The sequence below is a fragment of the Vipera ursinii genome (assembly GCF_947247035.1).
Source record: "Vipera ursinii genome assembly, chromosome: 1".
NCBI classification, from domain to species: domain Eukaryota; kingdom Metazoa; phylum Chordata; class Lepidosauria; order Squamata; family Viperidae; genus Vipera; species Vipera ursinii.
In genome coordinates, this window is record NC_139512.1 from 117294187 (window position 1) to 117320184 (window position 25998).

The 25998-nt window shown below is 37.5% G+C and overlaps 3 protein-coding genes across 3 annotated transcripts; 1 reads left to right on the forward strand and 2 right to left on the reverse strand.

Moving 5' to 3' along the window:
• Positions 1-4890: 4890 nt before the first annotated feature.
• Positions 4891-5847, reverse strand: LOC310641206 (olfactory receptor 5AR1-like; the record flags this gene model as incomplete). Its single annotated transcript, XM_083364077.1, has 1 exon — positions 4891-5847. The coding sequence occupies one exon, from the start codon at positions 5845-5847 to the stop codon at positions 4891-4893; it is 957 nt and encodes a 318-aa protein (XP_083220203.1).
• Positions 5848-18409: 12562 nt separating this feature from the next.
• Positions 18410-19368, forward strand: LOC310641277 (olfactory receptor 5AR1-like; the record flags this gene model as incomplete). Its single annotated transcript, XM_083364197.1, is given in 2 exon segments — positions 18410-19196; positions 19199-19368. Coding segments are annotated over 2 exon segments (957 nt in total).
• A 3081-nt stretch (positions 19369-22449) lies between these two features.
• On the reverse strand, positions 22450-23385 carry LOC310631923 (olfactory receptor 8U3-like; the record flags this gene model as incomplete). Its single annotated transcript, XM_083348706.1, has 1 exon — positions 22450-23385. The coding sequence occupies one exon, from the start codon at positions 23383-23385 to the stop codon at positions 22450-22452; it is 936 nt and encodes a 311-aa protein (XP_083204832.1).
• Between the last annotated feature and the right edge of the window lie 2613 nt (positions 23386-25998).

Consider the following 25998-nt stretch of genomic DNA (forward strand, 5'->3'; position numbering starts at 1 on the left):
CCCCAGATTCACTTAAAAACTGTGGTGATTCTCTTAATGACCATGAAGGGTAGACTCCATTACAGTCATAACTTGAGGACTACCTGTATACTAGGCAGAAGATTCATAAACATATAATTCAAGATTTGAAAAACAAAAGTCTCTAATAGCTGTACCTTTTTCAAGGTTGCCTTTGGAACCAAACCATGGAAATTTGTCAAATAAGAGATGGGGGGAAATTACACGCAAAATATAAAATAATCTGAGAATTTCATTCATTTTGACATTCTTTATCTTAACCCAAAAGGGTAAGGTTTAAAGACTTCCATTTATTAATATTCAAAACCACATCTTTAAAGCTTTTATTCATATTTAATGCAATTATTTGAGAAATAATACAGCAAATAAAAATACCCAAATAATATATTCAATACATTTTTAAAAATTACTTAATGTATTGGATAATCTGATCTGTGTTTGAGAGGGTGAGGAAGAAGATTGGGATTTCATCAAAATCAATTTTCATATCAAATGAGAGCATTTCAGCCAATGAGATTTTGCTTTTGTCTTAAATAAATGAATCCCACCACAAGTCAAATATTATCTGATCCATGTCTAGTAGTAATAAAGACAGTTTCATTATTCTTAACCATGGAAGAAGTCACTTTCTAGACCCTATTGGCTAAAACAGCAGTAAACTAAAAGTAAATAACTGTCAGGACCCACCCCAATCCACATCTTAGGAAAATAAAGAACTCTTAGAGCCAGGCCTTGTCCAAAAGGAGGTTTTACTAGGATGTGATCAGTTGTGGAAATACAAGACAGGATCTGGCATTGTGTTACAACTTGATACTTTATAAAGAGTTCCCGGTTCAACCCCCTCCCCTCAAAACCCATTTGGTCAGACCCACATCAATTAAACTTCGGTGTCAACCCGTTCGTGGGAAAGAGGGAACTTCCCGTGTCTTTATGATTATTGCCTCCTTCCTTTTCAGATAAATCCGGTGCACCGGATTTATGGAACCATCTTCCGGTCGAGCTCCGGATGGCGCCCGATCTCCGCTCCTTCCGGCGCGATCTTAAAACCCATCTCTTTAAACAAGCTGGCCTGGCCTGATGGGACGGGGTGGGATTTTTATAAATGAACTTCAATTTTTAATCTGTATTAATTTATTATGGGCATTGTTTAATCACGTTTTAATAATTTAAAATTTTTGTATCTAGTTTTTATGTATTGCCCTGTTCACCGCCCTGAGTCCTCTGGGAGAAGGGCGGTATATAAATTAAATTAATAATAAATAAATAAATAAATAAATAAATAAATAAATAAATAAATAAATAAATAAATAAATGGAGATACAAACCAGATTCCCCCCTCCCTTCCCCTACTTTGTTGTCCTAAGATCAAAAGGGTTTTCCCTGGTCTTTGAATGCAGTCTCTGGCCAGGCTGAATAAACACCTTCTCCTCTCCCCCTCGGAGAAATGGCAGAATCCAGGGAAGGCACAGTATTTTAAACATACATTTATGAATGCAATATAAATGGATTCTGACAATAACTCAAATAGCAAGCAAAAATCATAGAAACTAAGTTTTAGTCATTTTTCGTTCTGTATAGAGAATTGGGGGACATTCAGAATGAAACATAGGGTACCTCAATAATATTAAATATGCTGTGTCATGTTGTTGCTTGTAAGAGTGTGATGACATCAGTCTAGAATGGGATCTTGGTCTGTGGGCTATGCCCCTTCCCAGGAATTCAAAGGGTCTGTGCTTATCATCCACACTTATATGTACATAAAAGTTTAGGCTCATTACTGAAATTGCTGCAAAGCCTTTCTTTCTTCTTTCTTTCTTTCTTTCTTTCTTTCTTTCTTTCTTTCTTTCTTTCTTTCTTTCTTTCTTTCTTCCTTCTTTCCTTCCTTCCTTCCTTCCTTCCTTTATTTATTTCCTTCTTTTCTTCTCCATTTTCTTACTGAGCAGACCTTTTGGACTTCTTTCTACTTCTTAAGCTTCCAGGTCTATAAGGGAAATGATGGCTTTCTGTTCCCTTCCAGTAGCCCAAATGAAATGAGTAGGAGATAAATGTTCTTCCAATCTTTTAAACACAGGTTAGGATTGTGGAATCCTTAATATTACCTAACTTGGTAATGAAACATCTGCAAGAAAACAACCTGAGGGTACCAAGGACTCTACTATTCAAGCTTGATCTACAAATATTCTCTTTGATTGGTACAGAATAGGATTTCCTCTCTTCTGATTTAGGAGATAAGGACATTTTTGCCCCTGTAGTGACCCAATGCTTTGGCTGCAGAATTTGGGGAGTTGAAAACCATGCATCTTAAAAATGGACAAGGCTGAGACACACTCATAATCATAACCATAACAACACTCCAGGAAATGACAAGCAAGAATTCCACAAAGAAACACAATTTGTTTTGGGGAATAGTAAATAGAATCAATGGTGTGGATGAAGTAATATATTTGCCAGAAGAGTAAGGTACTCTGAAAAATTAGCTGTAAAACTGGACTTTTGATATTCTGGCAATATTATCAAGAATTAAAATTGAGAATATTTTGCTATATTGACCACCAAACATGAAGTGTAAATTACTGAATGAATATAAACAATCATAACCCTCCTCCAACCTTTTGAACTCCATTTCAGACTTGGTCCTTGATTCTCTCTCTTGCTTGCTTTGAGAGATAGGTAAACAATCATTTTTGCCATTATCTTAAGGTGTGATTAACGATTCATGTATATTTTATAATGCTGGCTTCTTTAAATAATAATTTGATAATACAATTGCTTGCTTTGTTCTGTAATAGACCTAGGTTTTAGTAAAAGGAGGAGGAAAGGCAATTTTGGCATCACAGAATTATTTATAACATAATTCCTAGCCACTTAAAATTTTAATGGACATTATGCCTTAGAAAAGATGATTTTAAAAAAAGCTTAATATATCTTTAACAGCTAATTCTAAAGTAGCTACATTTTGGAATGGTAACTTGTCACTTTTTCTATGAAACAGACATCTTTGCTTATGTTTTCTGCTGCATTGGTGAACATTACCATATTGTTCTTTGTAACTGAAGATGTTGGCTTGAATCAAACAGTACCCTTAATGAATAGATTTATAATAGAAATAGATTTATAATTGAGCTGAAGAAGTTGAAAATTTCTCTGAAATGCTTACCCCCAATATGAATCAAATTCAACCATCCAGACCTCTGAAAACCAGCTTTTGAGAAACATTCTAGACTGCATTGAGAACAAGAATTGAGGACCCAGATTGTTGGGGGCAATTAAGCTGACTTTGTAATAATGCCGCTTGGGGTGTGTGTGAAAGCCCTAATAAGCAGGCATATACATAGAATGAAGACTACTGCTAAGCTTGTAAGCCGCCCTGAGTCTTCGGAGAAGGGCGGGATATAAATGGAATTAAAATTAAAAAAAGGACATCACTATTCCTTAAATAGGTTCTTGTTCAGAATTCATCGAGTATAGATTAATAGATTATATTCCATCCAACATGTTCTGTTATCCCAATATTAAAACCATGAAAATGAGATATATTTCTCCATTAAGTGAATATGCTTAGCCAATTATTGTTTAATATTAGTATAAAAATTTATTTGTTTGTTTCTCAAATATGTATAATTTCCCATCTCACCAAAAATGAAACTGGGCAGTGCACAAAGTTAATATGTATTATATTTTTATTTGCCAATGAAGGCTCAGTTCAAGAAACTAAACTCAGTACACTAAACAGAATATGCAGTATAACTACCGTTTTTCCCTTTCTGCATAAGGACAGATTTAGATAAGAGGTGCTACAAAACAAAATCATAACTTTTGCCACTCCCAAAGATACAGTAAAGAAACCACTCTAATTTATTCAGTCATATGGTTTTGGTGCAGCTGCAAATTCAGTCAAATTCATTTAATACCATTTCATTTCAATTTACAATGAATTAAGTCTTGTACTTGTGATTTTAATGGAGCTGACTCTTTAGCAGCTGCCTATAAGGAGTAGTGGGGCATAGACAGAAAGTTGGGGGTTTCCTCTTTACCTTTCATTCTGACTGCTAACTTCAGAGTCACACATTCTGTCTTTCTTTTCAGAAATACAAGCATTCATTTCTTGACTACATGGGTATAGCCTGAGCAAAAGATGTCATTCTTCTTGTAGACAATTGCTCCTACATGAAGGTGCACCAAATCAACTTGGTGCGCAAAAAACAGAGTATGCACCTCCATAAGTCTGCCAAGAAACCGTGTGGCATGAACTTTGGGAAAGATGAGCTAAACCCAACAGTCTTGTTTGAGAACCGTCAATGATTATTCAAGTCTCCCGAATGAGAATACTAAACCCAAGTGCACACACATTAAGTATGACTTTGTGAGAGATGCTTTAAGAAAAGGGATTTGTTAAACAGATACTGCCCATAATAAGAAATGCTGGCAGATGGACTCACGAAGCCTTTGCCCACCGATTGACAAAGTGTTCTTCAGGAGAGTATGCGAGTTCTGAATCAGTATTTGAGGCCACAAAAGGCAGGCGGTAGACTGTAGGTAGTTAGGGATTTGTTCTGAACTTGTCTTTCATTCCGTCTACTTTTTGTTTATCAGGTTGGTAATCTCAGAGTCTTTTTTTCTGCCTTTGTTCCTCTATCTAGATGCATGCATTCTTAATTATACTAGTAGGATGTAGCTAGTTAAATGCTAGGTCTTTGGGCCTGATGCTGTATTTCCTCAAATATATTTTTGTTAAAATTAAAAAGCCTGCTCAGGTTAGTTTCCAGCTTTGAGGAATACTTTCCATACAGGCAAATTCACCTCCCTCCAGTTTTAAACAGAGTGGCACATTAGATCGTATGATTAGATAAAAACGCTTCAGTTTGTCAGCACTCATAAGCATCTCATGCCCTTTAAGAAAGCCGTCTCCAGGGCCTGCCTCCTTCTCAAGGCATTTTTGACTTCCCTGTTCCTCAAGCTATAGATCAAAGGATTCAGCATTGGAATTACTATAGTATAGAAGATGGAAGCCCATTTGTCCTGATCCAGAACATAGCTGGAACTTGGGCGCAGATACATAAAAATGGTTGTTCCATAGAAGATGGTTACAGCTGCCAGGTGTGAGGCACATGTTGAAAAAGCCTTTTGTTTCCCCTCAGATGAGTTAATCCGCAGGATTGCTGTCAAGATGAATGCATACGACACCACAATTTCTGTTGAAGTAAATATACCCAGGATTGTTGCAAAAACGAAGAGCATCATTTCATTGATGCTTGTGTCAGTGCAGGAAAGAGATAGCAAAGGGGGAACATCACAGAAAAAATGGTTGATGATATTGGAGCCACAAAAAGAGAGCTGAAAAGTAGAAGCTGTTTGTGTCACTGCATTCATCAAGCCAATGAGATAAGATCCAGCCACCATCACAGTGCACACTTTGGGAGACATGGTAACCACGTAGAGGAGAGGATTACAGATAGCCACGTACCGGTCATACGCCATTGCTGCCAGGAGGATACACTCAGTACTCGCACAGAAAATGAAGAAATACATCTGTGCAGCACAATTAGCATATGAAATGCTTTTTTTGTCTGCCAGTATGTTAGCTAGCATTTTAGGGGCAACAGCTGAAGAATACCCAAAATCTAAGAAAGACAAATGACTGAGGAAGAAATACATAGGGCTCTGGAGCTGAGAGCTTATCCTGATTAATATGATCATCCCAAGATTGCCAGTCAGTGTAATTAAATAGATAATTAGTATCACAATAAAAGAGAGCAGCTCCATATTTGGACTATCCACTAAACCTACAAAAACAAATTCAGTTATCTTTGTGTGGTTTTCTTCAACCATTTCTCTTCAGTAATTAAAAACTGTTGAAAGACTAGTATCTGTTTCTTCAATGGCATCAGATCTGTAATATATAAAAAAGGATATTTTTATAAGGAGCCATATATTTTTCCAAGGCTCTGCTTAGCTGCCACTGATAACACAATGCATCAGGATGTGTAATGAATCAGAGCAAAGAGCTTTGGATTTAATCATGAGGAAAATATTCCTCAACAATCCTTTTTCTGATATGTCCCCATGACACTGTTTTTATCTTATCTCCAATCCATACCAGAGGCAGCATTAACCAAACCTTAGCTTTTCTACCCTTAAAACAGTATTTTTCTCTGAAGCAGGAAGCATGATAATTTTACTGCAGATACAATCTAAGACACTTCATTGATCATTTGGTGGGTGGTGAAGCCAAGTAACTCCTAGAAAAGGGATCCACACTTGGAGAGTGGGGTTCTTAAGCACCTATTGATCATGTTAGGTTGATACACTCATACCAATCTCTTGTCAGTTCCTCAATACTATTTTCTGATGACTTTTTGATTGAGGAAGGAGAAGAGTGTGGTTCTTTCAAACTGCACTCTCTCCAAACTGAATCAGAAGTCTTGGCTTTGAAAGAGGGTCCATCACAGGGGGAAGCCTGAGAAGTGAAACCAGCTGTGTCATCCATAGTGATGATCTGCTCTGAGTCAGGTTTATTCTGAGCACAGATTTAATGCTCTGTGGCATATAAACTAACTTAGCTTCCAAGTAAACCTGGTAATAGCTAATTGGCAGCGGCAATGGGAGACGATTGCTCAGCTGTTAGCCAAACTCATTTCCAATGCACTGACCCAAAACTCGTGCAAGCTTAAGTGAATTTTGACAGATGGTTAAACCTGCCATTCAAGTTATCTGTCAAACCTCAATTCCTCCACAGTACAGGCTCAGCTCTTGTAAGGATTATGACTCATGGTGCCTGGCAGGAAGGATGGAAAACAAAGCTAGGGGAATCCACAAGTCCATTTCCTTAACTATTGGTGCATGAAATGAAGACACCATTATTTAGTGGCAACCCAGAATAGTGTTTACAGAGGCAGGATTGGGAGCAGTACTGAGGGTTCAAGGTCTAGCAGACAGCATTTTAACTGGGCAGCATGGAAAGACCCTAAGTAATATTTAAGGACAGAATAAACTTGACATGGGAAGTCATCTAGCAGTATCTCAGTCTTAAATCATTTATAGTGGTACATAGCTATACACACTTTCTAAATTTCCATTTCTGCATTATTGTAGCAATGAAGGTCAAAAGGCTCTTGCTGAATGAGTGTTAAAAACTTATTTAGCACATCATTCTGTTTTTACAATAGTCAAGAAGATACCCATGAGACACTCAGGTTATGAGGACAGTAGCACGCAGTTGTTAATCAGAAGCATACTATTGGTACTGAATTTTATAGCAACTGATGTCCAGCTCTTCTTTAGCAGTCCTGTGGAGGCACTCCTTTCTATAGAATTTGTGGCAAGTTCTTTCAGATAGGGGAATTCTTACGCTTCATCAATATACAATCCATTTTGCTTCTGCTTGTAGTGCGGCTTCCTGGACACACAGTGATGAAACAGACCTGTGTATAGCAAACCTTTAAAAGTGGATCCATTTAAAAAGAAAGATCCTATGATCTACAGACAAGTGAATCTGGTCAGATTGAGATTAGATCATTAAAAGATATGCAAGTATTTTTAAAAATAGTGCAGTAATAAATACAGGTCAGGATGGATTGATCAAGAATAAGTCTTGCCATTCTAACACATTAATTTTGAGCAGGTAACTTCCTTAGCAAGTTGTGTAGTAGATATATCATGATTTCAGCAAAAGATTTGGCAAAAGATCCCATGACATTCTGATTTGCAAGCTAGGAATTGAAAAGATTGAAAGCATTTCTAGATACCTGAACATAAGATTATGCTGTTTGCTGAAATTATCTGGAGACAGTTCTTCTTGTCCAAATCAGTTAATGGTAGAAATATTCTGAAATGTAACAAAGATCTTGTATATTCAGTTTGATTCAGTGGTCATTCAGCTATCCTTCATATAGGAAATCCTTATGATCCAAACAACTGATTCCCTAGTAGTAACCCTCAACTAGTTTTTTTAAAAAAAATATTATCAGGGGTAATGTGCTACTTTTACTGTTGCTAAATGAATTTTCAAAGGAACAGGAATAATTCTCTTAATTGCTTGTGTTCCTGTGTATGTGTATACATGTGTCTGTGATCTATTAATTTTACAGTAAATAGGTCTACAGAGATAATGTCCATAAATGCTTTTAAGACTTGGTTGGCTCTTCATTCATTGATTGTTTGATTATATGCCATAGGTCAGTGTCAACTCTCAGTAACCACATAGGTAGACTTTCTCCAGGATGATCTGTCCTGGATTAGATTTAAGGTTTAAGTTTTCCAGTAATGCATCTAACACCAGTGTAATCAAATTGATCCATTTGGCTCCTTCTTTCCTTTCCTTCCACATTTCCCAATACTCTGGATTGATTTGTTGCGCTATCCATTTGTTTGTTTTCTTATCTATCCACAGTATTCTCAGGAATCTTCTCCAAAACCAAAATTCAAAAGTAGAAATATTCCTTATATGCTACTTCTTCAAAGTCCAACCTTTGCTTTCACAAAGTGTCACAAAGAAAATTTTAAATGCGTGATTCTGATCTTTGTAGGTATAAACACACTGTATCTGAAGAATTTTCCAAGGCTTTCCCTACATCGTGCTAGTCACAATTGCTGGTTCTTTTATTATTGATGGTAAATCCTAAAAGACAGAAGCTATCAATCAATTCAATATCTTTACTGTCAAGTCTACGTTTTACTGTACCCAATGTCATTAGTTTATTCTTCTTTATATTTAGTCCGATTTTTTTTCATTGTGCTTCTTAATTTTTATTATTAGAGCTTGCAGACCACCATTTGCAATTTCAGCTATCAAAGCAATCTCATTCAACTTAATATAAGTCATTGATGTTCCTGTCTTTCAACATTGATGTTGAACAAGCAAGTTCATCTTCTTCCAATCAACTGGAAACATGCTGTTGCATTATGACTAAATAACTGTGAAATGAAATTACATAGGATGATCTCTACCTTTAGCCTTCCTGTATTTAATACAGGTTGGTCATGAATTTTACCTGTCAGGGGTCCTATCTGTATTTGATAGCATCTGTATTTGAAAAACTTCCCAAGCCAGGTTTCAGACTGAAGCAGGGCAGAGGCGGGAGGAAGGTTGCTGTAAGTGAAGATCACCTTCAGGCAGGCAGAGCCGAGATCGGCTTGCGCCAAGAGCTGCCACCGGCCTCCTGCCTTCCTGGCTGACAGGCAGGCTGGTTGGGCAGTCCAACCTGCTGCAGCCTTCTCAGGACCCCGGCCGCAGGGACCCACGCCTCACACCCCTGCTTTCCAGAACGCGGCACGCCAGGGGCAGGCATACACATCATCCCGGGTGAAGCCCACTCTCTCCAGGGCCTCGCGGGCCAGCTGGCAGGCAGACACACTTCCCCTGCAACCTCCCCCTCTGGTCCCTTTGGGAAGACATGGCAGTCCCTTCAGCCCTGAGGAGTGTCATCTGGGAGGAAATAAAGTCACGCCCATGCACTGACCTTGCTGCGTCAACCCCTTGTGCCGGGAGGCCATAGCCGGGGCCGCCGATCAGCTGGTGACTCTGTACAGCCAGCCCCAACCTCCACAGACAGGCTGCATTCCACAGAGAACTCCTAGCAGGTCGATGGCTTTCCCGGCCAGTGAGGAGGCTGGGAGGGAGGTGGGGAAAAGTGTCGAGCCCCAGGAGGCAACATGAGGGCTGTGAGGGGTATCGCAAACTTGTGATGGGGGAGAGGAAAAGAAGATGGAAGAAAGTGAGGCCACAACAGAGAGAGAGAGAGAGAGAAGGGGGGAAAGAAGGAGGGGACGGTTGTGAGGTTGTCACTCAGGGCTACGATGCGAGCAGTCTCAAACACCTACCTGGCGAGGGAGTGGATGGCTCTGTCCCTTTCAGGGTCACGCTTGCTTGAGAAGTAAGAAGGGGGGAAGGGCGACATGGATCCTGCACAAGAAGTCAATCCAGTTGCTGCACAATGAGTCCCTGGGGAGGACGGGGCCTTGCTCTGTGCCTGTACTCTTTGTGCACCCTCGGTAGGGTTCCTGCAGGCTGCCACCAAGCAGCATGTTTTCTGCAAGCAAGTGAGCTGGGAAGGAGCGGAGCAGGGAGGGAGGTGGGGGGGAAGGAAGGCGACACTGCATACCACCAGCCAGTGTTCATGTACCACCAGTGGTATGTGTACTACCGGTTGAAAAGCCCTGCTATATATAAAGACAATGCAAAGCTTTGAAGGATTGCTTTTCACACAAGCTTTATGCGAAACATCCTTCTGCAACTGATCTATAAGACATTCTTTGTAGATGGTTTATTTTAAAAAAATGTGCCCTTCCCGTCTTTACAGCAAGGCAGACATATTGCTGCATTGACCATCTGCACCTGTGGAAGTATTGACCACTGTCAACAATAAATATAGTGAGATAGTCTGCATCTGGACCTTGTTTCTTCTTGATTGGGAATGCTTTATCTTCAAATGTTCCCAGCTGCCAAATGAATAAGAGGATGATATAACTATAAGGGGCCAGAGAATAACAGAGCAAAGTTCAAGCTCACTCAAGGAATGAAGGGATGGAGGATAAACACATGATCCTTCACTCTGGGAAGGAGCACACATCCTTGACATTTTCAGAGGTATGAAGCAGGCAGGCTCATCATTGAGGATATTTGTGCTGTGGGGTGCACCTTTATCCAGGTGAAGCTGTAACTGTTTTTCAGAATTCTGACTGAAAGGATACTCAAGGTGACAATGAGCAAAATTTGAGAAGTACAGTATTTCATACCTGGCAAGAGGTATCCAGACTGGATTTTTGCTCTTCAGCAGATTATTGAGAAATGTATCAATTTAAAGAACATTCAGGATGAAGTGAATAGACTTGGTTTGTGGGACAGTTTTCCTAAATATGAAAATAGGAAGTTAGAAGTTGTTAGAAGAAGTTAGATGCTTAGTAGATGATTCAACAGCCCTAAGCATAAAAGCTGGCTAGGTCAATCATTTTCTCCTATAGTCCACAGTGTCAAGTTTGGGTAACAAGCCAGTCAGTCAATTCCTGTCACAACCAATGGATCAACACTTGGTTGATTCAAAAAAAAAGCAGACCATGAACTTGCAGGAAAATGCTAGGAAGAAAAAAAAAGAAAATAGGAGACAAATGTGTAATGTTCTCTTACTTGTTTAATGCATTTGTACATAAATGTATAAGGCATGCTTCTGTGATATATTTGGGATGGGGCCATAAATGTTTGTGAATACCTCTGTACATGGATGATGCCCCACTGCTGACTGAGAGATTGAATTATTGCAGCAAACTGTATGATGCAACGAGCAGTATGAAAAAATATTTGTGCACATTTAGTTAAAAGGAGTGATTGATGGCACATTATGCATATATGGTGAAAACCTCAAGCAAGCAGATGAATTTATGGGAAATAAATTGGAAGTCTCTTTACCAAACAAGAGAAAGTGGATGTATATGGAAATGACAGCAGAAAGATAGCAGGTCGCATATGGTCTGTTACAAGGAATGAATATTTTATTGAAAGATATATTAATGGACAAGTGCATGATGTGCTTTTGCCCACTTTTTTATTTAGAAGTGAGAATCGGGTGTCTCAGGAGAGACATAGAAGGATGTTGAATGCAATGACAATGGGGTACTTAAGTGGGTGGTAAAACAAGAAGCAACTCTCGAGAATAAATGAGTGGTGAATAATATGGACTGAACACTTAAGTGAGTGACTAGTATAAAAGAAGTAAATGAGGTGGTCTGGTTCTCTAGAAAAAAATGAATAAAGGTCAGATTGCAAAACAAACATAAAAAGAAGAGTGAAATGGCTGGGAATGAGTGGAAGACCAAGATAAGCATCATTAGATAGAGTTGATACAATCCTCAAAACATGGAAAAGATAAATGTAAAAAAATATATAATATGTGAAATGGAACAATGATATGGTGGAAATAAGAATGATTTTCAGAGAAAGAAAGGTATGCAGAGGTGCAGTGAATGATATTGGTGTAAACTAGATTTTCTTTTCTACTTCTCATTTCATTTTTTCAAATCATTTAGCATACTATTTCTTATTCCTTTTCTGCACTTTGTATAGCAGCTTATTCCAAAAGAGAATAGAATGATGGGCACATACATATATACTCACAAATAAACACACACACACATTTATTACCAGATACAACAATTCCCAAGAACTTGGTAGCTGAGAATATCAGGGGATAACATCCCAGATGGCATTAAATAGCATTTAAGCTTTCTCCTTCTACTTGTTGAATCTGAACGTAAGGAAAGAAACATTTGCAATATTCCTAGTAAGTTATCTATTAATAACAATACAAACTAAATAAAAAAAATAAGTTCAAGATGGATTTCACATGTTTTACCATCATATGGGACTTTTTGTATTGAGTTTGTATAAGAATTTGACATTAAAAGATCATTTAGATGACTCTGACTATATACCAATTGGCAACTAAGGCTTGCCAAAGTCAGATTCATTTGTAATACTGAAATACTTAGATATTTCATGGGACTTAATTCCACACTTACATATTTATGTGTAATTGTGTGATACAACTTTTGCAGCAAATGTGATTTTTATATATGTATATATTCAATTTTATTTTCCCATTTCTTCCACAAACACGTCAACAAATATATCGCCATAGATAAATACATACACGTAAGTTTGGGTGCTGCTTATCCATTTTCCCTTTCACTGTATCCACCCTCCTTCTCTCTCTTCCCTCTTCTCTACTTTCTTTCTCCTTTTCTCCTTTCTTTCCTACTTCCCTCTTCTTCCTCTCCTCTCCTCTTTCCCTCACCACTCCCCTCCCGTTTCTCCCCACTACTCCTCTTTCCCTCCAACCTTCCTACTTCCTTCCCCCTCCTCTACTCTCTTCCCTCTCTCCTTTCTTCCCTCCCATTCCTCTTCCGATACAATTCAGGGGTAATGTCTGAGCAGCTCCTCTCCTTGGATTTTCAATCTCTATATTATTAGGTATGATAATACCCTTATCTCCTCATTTTTCTTCCATCTAAATTAGTGTTAGCTGTCTTTTAAGCATATTCTCTTTTTCACCCACTCATAAAATTTTCCCCAAATTTCATAATACTCTGACTCTGTCTTATCTTTAATTATCATTGTTAATCTAGTCATTTCCGCACATTCCATTATTTTCCTGATCACCTCTTCTTCTGGAGGAGCTTTCAGTGCCTTCCAGTTTTGTGCAAATACAATCCTAGCTGCAGTGGTTATATGAATAATCAAATATGTGTTCTCTTTGCTATATTTCTCTGGTAAAATACCCAACAGGAATATTTCTGGTCTTAATTCTATACATTGTTGTATCATCTTTTCTATCCATGATTTGATTACGTTCCAATAGGTTTTAGCTTCTGCACATGTCCACCACATGTGATAGAAAGAACCTGGTATTTGATGGCATTTCCAACATTTCATAGATCTGTCCTTAAACATTTTAGCTAGTCTTTCTGGAGACATATGCCATCTGTAGAACATCTTGTACATATTTTCTTTATATGCTGGTGCCATTGTCAGTTTATAGTTTCTTTCCCACAATTGCTGCCATCTATCTAATTCAATCGTATATCCAAAATTTCTTGACCATTTTATCATTGACTACTTAACTTGCTCCTCCTCTAATTCCCTATATAATAGGTAGCAATACATTTTTTTAATCCATTTTTCTTCAGTTCCCATAAGTATTTCATCTAACTTAATTTCTCCCAAAATTAATTTTAGCATCTTTTTCATATCTAGATTGTATTTACGTTCTCATGTACCAATCCATCTTTATTCCTTGTTCCTCTAATTGTTGTTTGGTTTTCAGCTTCCCCGTATCTGTTAGTAGGTCTTTATATCTTATAATGTTTCCCATGTTAAACATATTGGTGTGTACAATATTAACGTTTCCATTGTTGAGAGCCAATCTGGAATCCTCAAGTAATGCTTCCTCTTTATTTTCTCCCAAACCATCAATAAAGAATTTCTGATATGATGTCTCTGGAAGTAGCTGTGTATTCTATTTTTCCCATACCATATGAACGCATGCCATCCCAACTATAAATAATATCAACAATCTAGTATTCCTCAGTAAAATCCATTCTCTCATCCATGACATTACTGCAGCTTGGTAATATAATTCCCAATTAGGTAAGATAAACCCACCTCTGAGTCTTGCATCCTGTAACATTTTTAAATTAATCCTTGCCTTTTTCCCCTGCCAAATATATTTCAAAATTATTTTATTTAGCCCCTCAAAATATTTCTTTTCCAATCTTATTGGTATTGTTGAAAACAAAAACAACAATCGTGGTAATATATTCGTTTTGATTATTGAAATCCTGCCCATTAATGATAGTTGTACCTTTTTCCATTTATCCAAATTTACTTCGATTCGCAGCAAATGTGATTAATAACATACATAACTTTAATGTAGTGAACTCTTGCTTTCCATCTCACCTAAAGGAAAACTTATAGGGCTCAGTTTTACATTTAGATGTTCAAATTTTAAGAACATTGTTATAAGAATAAATGTTCTTACAAATCATTTTAAAGATCTAATTTTGCATTAGAATATTGTAAACTGTACAGGGAGAATCTTACCAAATGACTGTCATGGTTCTGACAGACAGAGACATCTTCCTTATTCATTTTCAATTGGCAATGATATTCACTGATAACATCTTTTTTTTGGTAATATATTTTATTGATTTTTTTTTAAAAAATCACTTAATAATTGGTGAACAGTGTGTTATCTGGGTTACATTTGTAAAACAATCATTAACAACTGATTTCTATAATCCATAATCCACATAATGGTTTTAGTTGATTTCCTCTTTTCCCAAAATATCCTTTTTTGCAAATATTGAGTTAATACAATTCTTATTGTTTTGATAGATAACAATTCAATATATAATTTTTCCCCAATATTCCTAAAAATAATAATCATATCAATATAATATTTCTTTTCTATCCAGTCATTTTGGTTGCCTTATCATAGATCCTATTATAGTCCTTATTTTAGTTTATTTCTCCCACCAAATTCTAGGTATTCTTACTGGTTAAGATTTTCTCAAAAAATTAATTACACTTAAAAATGTAACTCTATTTTTATATATGAACCATCACATACTTTTACATTTCTTAAGGAATAGATAAGACAATGAAAAGAAAGAAAGAAAGAAAGGAGAGCAAGAGTAAAGAAACATAAAAAATAACATACTACTTAAAATATGTATCCCTCCTAAGCTAATATATATTTATTTCCTAAATTTCTTATTCTTTTTAACCATAATTAAAAATATGTTTAATCTTTAAACATTCCATTTAATACATCTAGTCATCTAGTCCTTTAATTCTTATTCAAACATTTTTTATCCACTATACAGTAATTTTCTTAAATTCAGTCACATTTAAGTATCTAAAACATTTCCTTTATCTAAGTCATTTCAACTTTTTTATATTACTCGTGTAAAGAAAGAGAACAAAAAAGGGGGGGAAAGCATACTATATTATTTAGGACAGGGATGTCAAACTCAATTTCATTGAGGGCCGCATGAGCATTGCAGTTGCCCTCAGGGGGCCGGGTGGGCGTGGCCTACTGGGTGGGCGTGGCTAAAGTGCGTATGGCCTACTGGGTGGGCATGGCCAGCTCTACATCGTTCGCATCAAGGGTGACTATGGGGGCCTGGGCAGGAGTGGGACAGATCTGAGGGTCTCTGGCAGGAGGAGGGTCTCTGGGCCAGGGCCAAGGCAATGGGGGACATTCCCTCACTGTTTCCAGGATGGCTTCGCAGGCCGCATGAAACCACTTCGCGGGCCGGATCTGGCCCCCGGGCCTTGTGTTTGACACGTCTGATTTAGGAAGTTCATCCCTCTTAGAATGACATATATATTCCAAGACCTTTCTATTTCTTTAACCATATTCAAACAAATGTTTCTTTTTTAAGTATTCTCTCTGGTAAGTCCCATCATCTATTTTCTTGGTTTCCTTTGCCCAGTATCTTTCTTAATCAATGTATTTTGCTGAATCAAAACGTTTGTTCGTATGTTCATAAATGTTGCTGTAGATATAAAAAATAAATCAGGTGAGGTGTCTTTGTACGGTGCTTCTGCCTTTCCATGTTTGTTGAAAATCTTTTTATTTTTCTTTCTCTACGCTTCTCTTATCATTTCCTTTCTCTCCAATTTTCCTGACATCTCTACAGTCCATTTTATCCAATCTGTTTTCTTGTCCTCAGATTTTTTTTGTAATCTTAAGGGATAAGTTGTTTTTTTCAATTCTTGTGAATTTTTTCCCACTAGGATTAAATTTATTTATTTTATTTATTTTATTTTATTTTATTACATTTATATACCGCCCTTTCCCGAAGGACTCAGGGCGGTTTACAGGGTGATTAAAAAACCAAAATACAAAAGTTAAAAACAAATTTAAAAAAATTACATGTGTCCCTGCCTAAATAAAACCCCAGTTAAAATAAGATTAATCCTCAGCCTGGGCCAGAGAGCTCGAAGAGCCAGGTCTTCAGGCCCCGGCGGAATGAACAGAGGTCGGGGGCAGTCCTCAGCTCCACTGGCAGCTGGTTCCAAAGGGCAGGCGCCCCCACTGAGAAGGCCCTATCCCTGGGTGTTACCCGTCGGCAATCTCTTACCGGTGGCACCCTGAGAAGACCCTCCCTGTTTCCTTGTTTTGTTAAGTTCCATCTTTAAGTCTCTATTCTCAATTCTATATCCATTTATCTGTTTTATCTGCTCCTTCTCTGTTGTTGTTTTCTGGGATTTTTTTTGTTGTAGAGTTAACTTAGAAATAGATTGTTTTATATTTTCAGAGTTATTTTGGATTTCTTTGTGGTTTAAAGTCATTGTTGTTTGAATTAGTTGCAGTAAACTATATATTTCCTCCTGTGAACTATTTATGTTTTCTTGATATGTTCTTTCTACATGTCTCTGATCCATGATGGCCAAGAATTTGAGTTTTTCTCTTCCTTTCTTTTCTCTGCAAATAGCTTTAGAGTCCCAATTAAATAGATATTTGTAATCCAAATAGTTCAAAAAAGTTTTTTTCTGAAATTTATAATTCTCTTTGTCTACAGCCCAGATTATTGTCTTTTTTTGTCACAGCTGTTCTTTGTTGTTAAAGCTTTGAAGGTCACAAACATAAATTAGCTTTTCCCAGGTTTTGCCAAGTCATAGCTATCATAGTCTTCATCTACCACTAGGTGTTGGCAACTATTTGTTTTTTAATTTCCAAAATGAACAATTATCTTTAGAATGAGAGTCTTAACCATTCAAACAAGTTTAGGTTTATCCAGATTTAAGTTTTAAATTTCAGGTTTTATATTTATTTCACTTCCATATATTTTGATCCTCCATAAAAATATTAATTCGCAGCTTCCATTAGTATAGAGGTGGGGCAGAAACCCCCCGCCTTCCCTTTTGGAGGTATTTTGCTTCTTGGGGATCTTTTCCAGGAAATTAAATGTAGAATAAAAAAGAGAAGATCAAATTCCTCACCCAGTTTGAAGCACGCTCTTCACAGTTGTGCTGGTTAATGCTTTTAGACTTTGGTTGCAAGTAGCTTGGGCTGGTCGATACAATACAGCCAGCCTTTCTCCTGTCAGGTTAGAAGGCTTTCCCCAAGTCAATCAGAATAGTCGCTGCCATTCCAGAATCGCTGGAGCACCCTACTTTCTTCGTCTCCTCTCTGTGATGACTTAGACCCATTTACGGTCCCCAGACAGGGCTAAATTAGCCATGGGGGTGCAGAGAATCCACAAGCCCACGACCGGTCACTACCGCGCAGCACTAGGTCCTCTTCACTGATAAAATCTTATTGACTGGCATTATAATAGCTAGTATAGGGTGTAGGGGTTCTGTATCTGGATCTAGAAAAAGAAGCAAATTTTGTAGCCTTGCCTGACTATTGCTATCTCACTTCTGTAATCAGCGTTAGCATCAGGGACCAATTTCATGCAAGCGTGGGAAATATGTACACATACAGGAATGATAGATATCTTACTTATATTGTAATAACTCTATTGTCTGATTTTGATTGGCTAAAAACATTTATAAAGCAGTGCTACTAACTTTCTAAGATGTGGCACTTCTGAACGCAACTGCTGCCAGTGTTCAGACTGTGTTCCCACCCACAATTTATTTCAATCAAAAATAAAGTGTTGTACCTTTAAGAAGCCTCTGCTTGAGTTTTCAAAATTGGATGTTTGTGATTTCTCAAGGGTCAATGACCTTACAAGGATTTATAGTAAATTTTGGGTTTCAGAATAGCTTTCAAATAAAAGCTATACTGATGAAATACTTTAAACATGTTGCTTTCTTTCTCAGGATATAAACAGAAGAGAATTCTGGATTCATCTCTTATCCTGGATCCAATATCCCTTGTGAAAGATGATGGATAAAGGAAATCAGACTGTCATAACAGAATTCATTCTTATGGGATTCACAGATAATCCTAAAATACAGTGCACTCTGTTTATTATCTTCTTCTTGGTTTATCTTGTTACTGTATTAGGGAATCTTGGGATGATTTTGTTGATCTGTGTTGAACCCCAACTTCACAACCCCATGTATTTTTTCCTAGGTAACCTCTCCTTTGCTGATCTCTGTAATTCTTCAGCCATTGCTCCTAAAATGCTGGCTGATTTTTATGCTGAAACAAAAAGGATTTCATACAATGGCTGCATTGTACAACTGCTTGTATTTGCCTTGTTTGCAAATGTTGAGTGTCTTTTGTTGGCTTTAATGGCCTATGATAGGTATGTGGCCATCTGCAATCCACTTCTCTATTCAGTCATTATGTCCAAAAGGACCTGTCATGAACTGGTGACTCTTGTGTATTTTATAGGGGCAGTGAATGCAATGATAAATACTTCCTGTACATTTCAACTGTCATTCTGCAGATCAAATATTATCAATCATTTCTTCTGTGATGAACCTCCACTGCTCATTCTTTCTTGTTCTGATACCTACATCAGTGAGATAGTGATATTTGCCTTTGTTGGCTGTGTTGAAGGAAGCAGCATTGGAATGATCCTTGTTTCCTATGCTTATATTTTGGGTACAGTCCTGAGAATGCATTCTGCTGAGGGTAGATACAAAGCTTTCTCCACCTGTGCCTCTCACCTGGCAGCTGTTGGGATATTCCATGGAACAATACTCTATATGTACTCTCGACCAGTTCTAGCTACTCCATGGACCAAGACAAATGGGCCTCTATGTTCTACACAGTCGTGATCCCCATGGTCAACCCTCTGATCTACAGCCTGAGGAACAAGGAGGTGAAAGATGCTCTGACAAAATCACTTGGCCATATATGGATTTGGAAAAGAAGAAACATTGTTTTATAATGACTGGAAAATGTGTCCATTTAAGGAAATGATATACAAAAATCTTAGCTAAATAGATGATACAGATAATAAATATATATATATATTGATTTTCTAAAATCTAGCTAAGGAGATATCAAATATTTCAATTAAATTCTGAAAGAATTAAATAAGTACTTAAACAAATAATATCTAATTTACAATCCTTTATATCAGGGGTGTCAAACTGCCAGCCCACAGGCCAGTTGCATCATGCAGAGGCCTTGCCCACCCCAGCTCCAGCAATGCAAAAAAGTCACAATACATCACGACACATCACGTGACATGGCGAATTTGATACCCATGCTTTATATTATCAGGTAATATATTTTGAGAGTGTACTTTAGTTTGCCAAAATTAATAGGATTTTGTATATATGGATCTTATTTCTATGTACCTTCTTTAATTCTTTTCTAATTAACAAGCTTTGATGTCTCTGCAGTTATAATTGGGATTTTATATTTTCTTCAAAATTTTACACATCTGTCTTATGCAATTCTAAAAACAGCTTGTTTAATTGCAAAAGCAGAAAATATCCAAATCAAGGAATATGAACAACTAAATGGTTATAATTAATGGTCCATCTGAATGTCCTTAAATACTCATATTCACTGTTTGAAATATCCCTGTCAAAATACTATCCAAATAAGGATATAATTCTCTATTTATCTAGATTCACACAACACATAGACACGGAGATGGTATATGAATCTGGATATATTATGGCAAGTAGAAATCAGATGTGAAATGTGAAATTTATCCTTTTGGGATTGTCCAATCATCCAGGAATTCAAAGAGGCCTGTTTGTTCTTTTTCTGGTAATGTATCTTGTGACTCTGGAAGGGAATATTTTCATTATACTAGTGATCAAAAGAAATCCACAATTGCACATCCCAATGAATTACTTCATGAGACACCTCCTTTTCCTGGACATGAGCTATACCCCCATCCCTTAAATGCTGTACAACCTCCTAGCAAATGATAAAACCATCTCTTTTGGTGATTGTGTTGTGCAGATGCTCATTTCTCTGTCTCTTGAAGGTACCAAATTCATCCTGTTGGCTGTCATGGCATATGACCAATAGACGGCCATTTGCCATCCCTTGTGATACAGTGTTGTTATGAGACAACAGTTCTGTGTGCAGATGACACTTGGATGTTGGCTCTATGACCTAGTTCAGTCAGTATTCACTCTGCAAATACCATTTTATGAAAAAAAGATAATCAACCATTTTTGACTGTGAAGTATTAACTGTTCAGCAATTGGCTTGTTCAAATACCTTCATTAGTGATGCTTTGATGCCAGGAGCAGGTATTCTCATTCTGCTCACCCCTTTTTCCTGGTGCTGGTGTCTTACGTGTTCGTTGTTTCAACCATTCTTCATATTCATTCAGCAGATAGAAGACACAAAGTTTTTCCACTTGAGGAATTTAAATTTAAATTTAAATGGGATAGAATTAAAAACTAAAACAGTTTTTATTGCTGAAAAATCAAGCTTTCGTTGGCCAACTGCCAACGTCATCAGGATGGAGATGCTGGGGTGGGGAGATTCCGTTTATACTGTTGGTGTCTGCACTCTGCTCATGGAGCACGCTCAGATCTGTCTGTTGAGGTCTGCCGTATTTCTTTGAGTTGTCGCGCATCCGTTTTTGGGATGTATTTGTCTCTGGGTATCTGTTGTTAAAAGTGAATTGTTTATAGCTCCATGTGTTGTAGCCATAACCCTGGTCATTGTCCGTGTTCTCATGCCAGGGATCTTAAATGGTTGTTGCTCTTCTTCTTTGTGTTCGACATTGCAGAGTGGTTGTGTGCTGGTGCAATCTTGGATTTGATGCGCGAATGCGCGACAACTCAAAGAAATACGGCAGACCTCAACAAACAGATCTGAGCGTGCTCCATGAGCAGAGTGCAGACACCAACAGTATAAACGGAATCTCCCCACCCCAGCATCTCCATCCTGATGACGTTGGCAGTTGGCACCCCAGAAATTTTTCCAGAAAATCAAGTATTTCTCACAGATGATGTCTTTAGATGGAGAGGATTCCTTTGTATTAGGACAGGGGTGTCAAACTCAATTTCATTGAGGGCTGTATCAGCATTGCGGTTGCCCTCGGGGGGCCGGGTGGGTATGGCCAGGGTGGGCGTGGCCTACTGGGTGGGCATGGCTAGAGTGCATATGGCCTACTGGGTGGGCATGGCCAGCTCTACATCATTGGCATCAAGGGTGCCTATGGGGGCCTGGGCAGGAGTGGGACAGATCTGAGGGTCTCTGGCAGAAGGAGGGTCTCTGGGCCAGGGCCAAGGCAGTGGGGGCCGTTCCCTCACTGTTTCCAGGATGGCTTCGCGGGCCGCATGAAACCACTTTGCGGGCCGGATCTGGCCCCCGGGCCTTGTGTTTGACACGTCTGATTTAGGAAGTTCATCCCTCTTAGAATGACATATATATTCTAAGACCTTTCTATTTCTTTAACCATATTCAAACAAATGTTTCTTTTTTAAGTATTCTCTCTGGTAAGTCCCATCATCTATTTTGTTGGTTTCCTTTGCCCTGTTTCCAGGATGGGTTCGCGGGCCACATGAAACCACTTTGCGGGCCGGATCCGGCCCCCAGGCCTTGTGTTTGACATGTCTGTATTAGGAAAATCTAGGAGAGATTATTAGAACTGTTTATGTAGATAAATAAATTATCTGTCTTCTGATTTTCATATCAATATTTATTTTATTTTATTGCAAAGTACCGCAAGGAAGGAAGAGAAGAAATCCCCCCTTCCTCTTTTCTCTTTAGCGTATGGGTATCTTAAGGAACATTTCACTGGGTACAAGGGAATGACAATACTCTTCCTCAGGTTAGGCCATGGGTAATCACTTCACTCATAGGAGAAGCAAGAATAAATGGACAGTTTTTAGCTCAATTAAGCCTGTAAACCTGTACATAACAGAAATGAGAAATATTTTGAATGTTTTAGTTAGTATTTCTTTTTAATTAGAATTCCTGAACAATTGGGAATATCATGCATGAAATTACAATTACAATTTGCACAAATATGGATTACAGGTGTTTCTCAAGGTAACATGACTCGGCTTAATATTCGCTTCAATGCATCTTTCACTTCCCGATTCCTCAGACTATAGATTAGGGGATTCAGCATGGGAATCACCATAGTGTAAAAGACAGAGATAACTTTATCTCGACCAAGTGAGTAGGTTGAAATGGGTCGGACATAGATGAAAACAGTGGTGCCATAGAAGAGCAAGACAGCTGTCAAATGAGAGATACATGTGGAGAAGGCCTTATGCCTGCCTTCAGATGAGTGGATCTTCAGAATGGTGGCTACGATGTATATATATGAGATGAAGATCTGCACTGAGGTGAAAATACCCTGAAATGTACCAAATGTATAAAGTACAATCTCATTGTTGAATGTTCTATTGCAAGAGAGTTTTAACAATGGAGGAATATCACAGAAATAATGATTTATAACATTGGAGTGGCAGAAAGAGAGTCTAAAGGTTGAGATAGTTTGTGCAAGAGCATGAATGAAGGCCATGATGTAAGTTACTCCTACTAACTGGGTGCAAACTTTCTTAGTCATAATGATTGTATAGAGTAGTGGCTTACAAATTGCTACATAACGGTCATAGGCCATAACAGCTAGAAGAAGGCACTCAACACTGGCTGTAAGGACAAAGCTGAACAATTGTGCAACGCAACCAGCAAAAGAAATTGATTTCTTGGAAGTTAAGAAGTTTGATAGTGTTTTAGGAGTTATTGTAGAGGAATAACAGAAATCTACAAAAGCCAAATTATTGAGGAAATAATACATGGGAGTATGGAGTCGAGAATCAATCTGGATCAAGCTAATCATCCCAAGATTTCCCACACAGGTGATGAGATACATCAGAAGAAAAATGATAAAACAGATGGGGGCCAAGTTAGGATTTTCTGTGAGTCCTATCAGAAAGAATTCTGTTACTATGCTATTATTTTCTCCTGCCATTGTGTTGCTTGATAGCGTGTGGTCTCCCCACTTTAGCAAATCTGAAAAGAAATTATAGACATTGTAAAATTGATATAGTAATCATCGCTGTGTCCTTTGCTACTCTTGGCCAGCACACCAAGGGATTTGTGTGTCTTTGTAGATCTGTTGATATGGATGGATAGATAGATAGATAGATAGATAGATAGATAGATAGATAGATAGATAGATAGATGATAGACAGACAGACAGACAGACAATGGTCTAGGTTCATAAACTATAAAATGTTAATTTATTTCTGAAATGAAATAAATATAAAAGCATCACAATATTAAACAAAAGATAAAATGACAAACAGAATGTATACTGTGGCAAGACATAATACTAATTTAATGAGTGGGAAGGAAGGAAGGAAGGAAGGAAGGAAGGAAGGAAGGAAGGAAGGAAGGAAGGAAGGAAGGAAGGAAGGAAAGAAGGACCCAGATTTCATATAGAGATCAATATTCTGGATTAAAACTGGGAAGATATTGGATCAAATCCTCAGAAGTGAATGACAGTATTTATTTCTCATCCTGCTTAACACACAATATTTTTATATTATATTATTATATAAAGGAACCATGTGATTCATCTGGAATCAGATGAACCAGCAGAACAGTGAATGAAAACACTCCAAGGAAATTTGCATTGAAAATAGTAAGCAAAAATGAACTTCCATTTGAGTGACACACTACTGTAGTACCTATTAAAAAAAATCCTCATTATCGATAGTTAAATATGAATGATTAAATACAACCACAAGAAAATTGGAGGCTGCACAAATTAACTGCATCAAAATTCATTTTTAATGAGGGCAAGCTTATCATAACAAGATAGTGATACCAAAATCAACATAATAGCTTCCTCAGGTTTGTGTGAATCCCAGACTGTAAAAATTATTGCTTGAATCTGGTTCCTACATAAAGTTCATTAAATCTCCAAGCATTGTTAAGCTTCAGCAATTACACACACACACACACACACACACACACACACACACACACACACATTTGTATGTAATTAAAAATTTAATCTAATTACAGTATATTTCTCAAGTCTTGAATGTGTTTTTCCTACTAGATCTTTGAACTAGTAGAAGTATACTAAGAATTTTAAAGGCAATGTAAAAAGTAAACCCTATAACCTATGGTTGTATCATATCCTTACTCTTTAGCCCTAAATTCCATCAAGTTGCTGCATCACAAAATAACACAGAAACACAAAAACTAAATAAGCTTCACTGAACATTACTAATGCCAAATCTTTTTGAACCCTGTAATCAAATTCTATAACTTCCCTGACCAAACTCTTAAACAGTTCTTCTTTTAAAACTTACCAGAAGGTAGGAAATAATTATTGTGGTGTTTCAGTGATCCAAAAAGGCATAAATAATAAACTGAGGACAAGAGGCTGGATGTACTCCGTTTCCTTCTCTGTTTCTAATACATCTAAATAAAGTTTCAATAACTGAGATATCATTCATTTTCCTTGAAAAGAAGCTGGACTTATTAGTACCTTGAAAACCCAATTATGTCTGAGAAAGAGAAACAGCTTTGTGCAAATGTGTAATTTTTCTGCTTTTCAGAAAAGTGTATGAATAAAAGATTTTTATATATGTTACCAAATATGTCACCATTCAAAGATCCATTGGGATGAAAGAAAACATGATTTTTCAAAGAGTGTGGAAGCTTGATCTTTCTGTTTTATTGCTAAAAGTACACAGTACAAGGCATCAGCTCATCAGAGAGGAAAAACATCTTAAAACTTTACCTGACAGTAAGGAGCTAATATACGTATATAGCCAATCTGCTATTATTTCCATGAAGAAAAGCAGAAGAACATACTAAAACAATTTGATTTGAGGATGATCGGGATGCTAAATTGAAAGTTCAGTTATCTAAATTACAGTCCGTGAATTACACTCCATGAAAAAAAATCACATCAATAAAGCATATCATTACACAATGTTGGGAGTCATTTCTCACAAAGGAAAATGATTTGCTCCTTCCCAAATCTCGCAAAAGAATAAGTAGTCTTCATTATTAAGTGATAATGATCATAATAAAGCTTATATATTGCCATCAAGCTGTAGTAAAAAGAAGTTGATTTTGTTTTCTTTATAGCTAAAAAACATAAGGTGCCAAGTTGTCATTATGCTTCTCTGCCCAGTTCTAACATAACCTTTGGGAGGTTTATATGCTCTTTTTAAACCTGTAGCTCACTGAAACCCCACAAGGGGTTTCATTTAATTCAGAGTTGCTATAACATTATAGCAAGAGGTAGCTGCAGCTTCATCATTTTCCCCTAAGTACCAATAAAAAATAAACTTGGGTCATCAACTCTATTAATTTATTTTTAAAATGTTATGTCACTCTTCAAAAGTTGGTGTTCCCAAGGCACCAGAAAATTCCTACCTTCATTAAGCAGTTCTTGCTGGGTCTGTTGTCTTTTTCTGAGATGGGATGGATCATATGGGCATACTCTCAGTCACTCAGGTCCTGTTCACTACCCTGATGGATTACTGTAATGTGCTCTCTATGGGCCTGCTCTTGAAGAGGTTCCAGAAGCTTCAACTAATGCAAAATGCAACAGTGA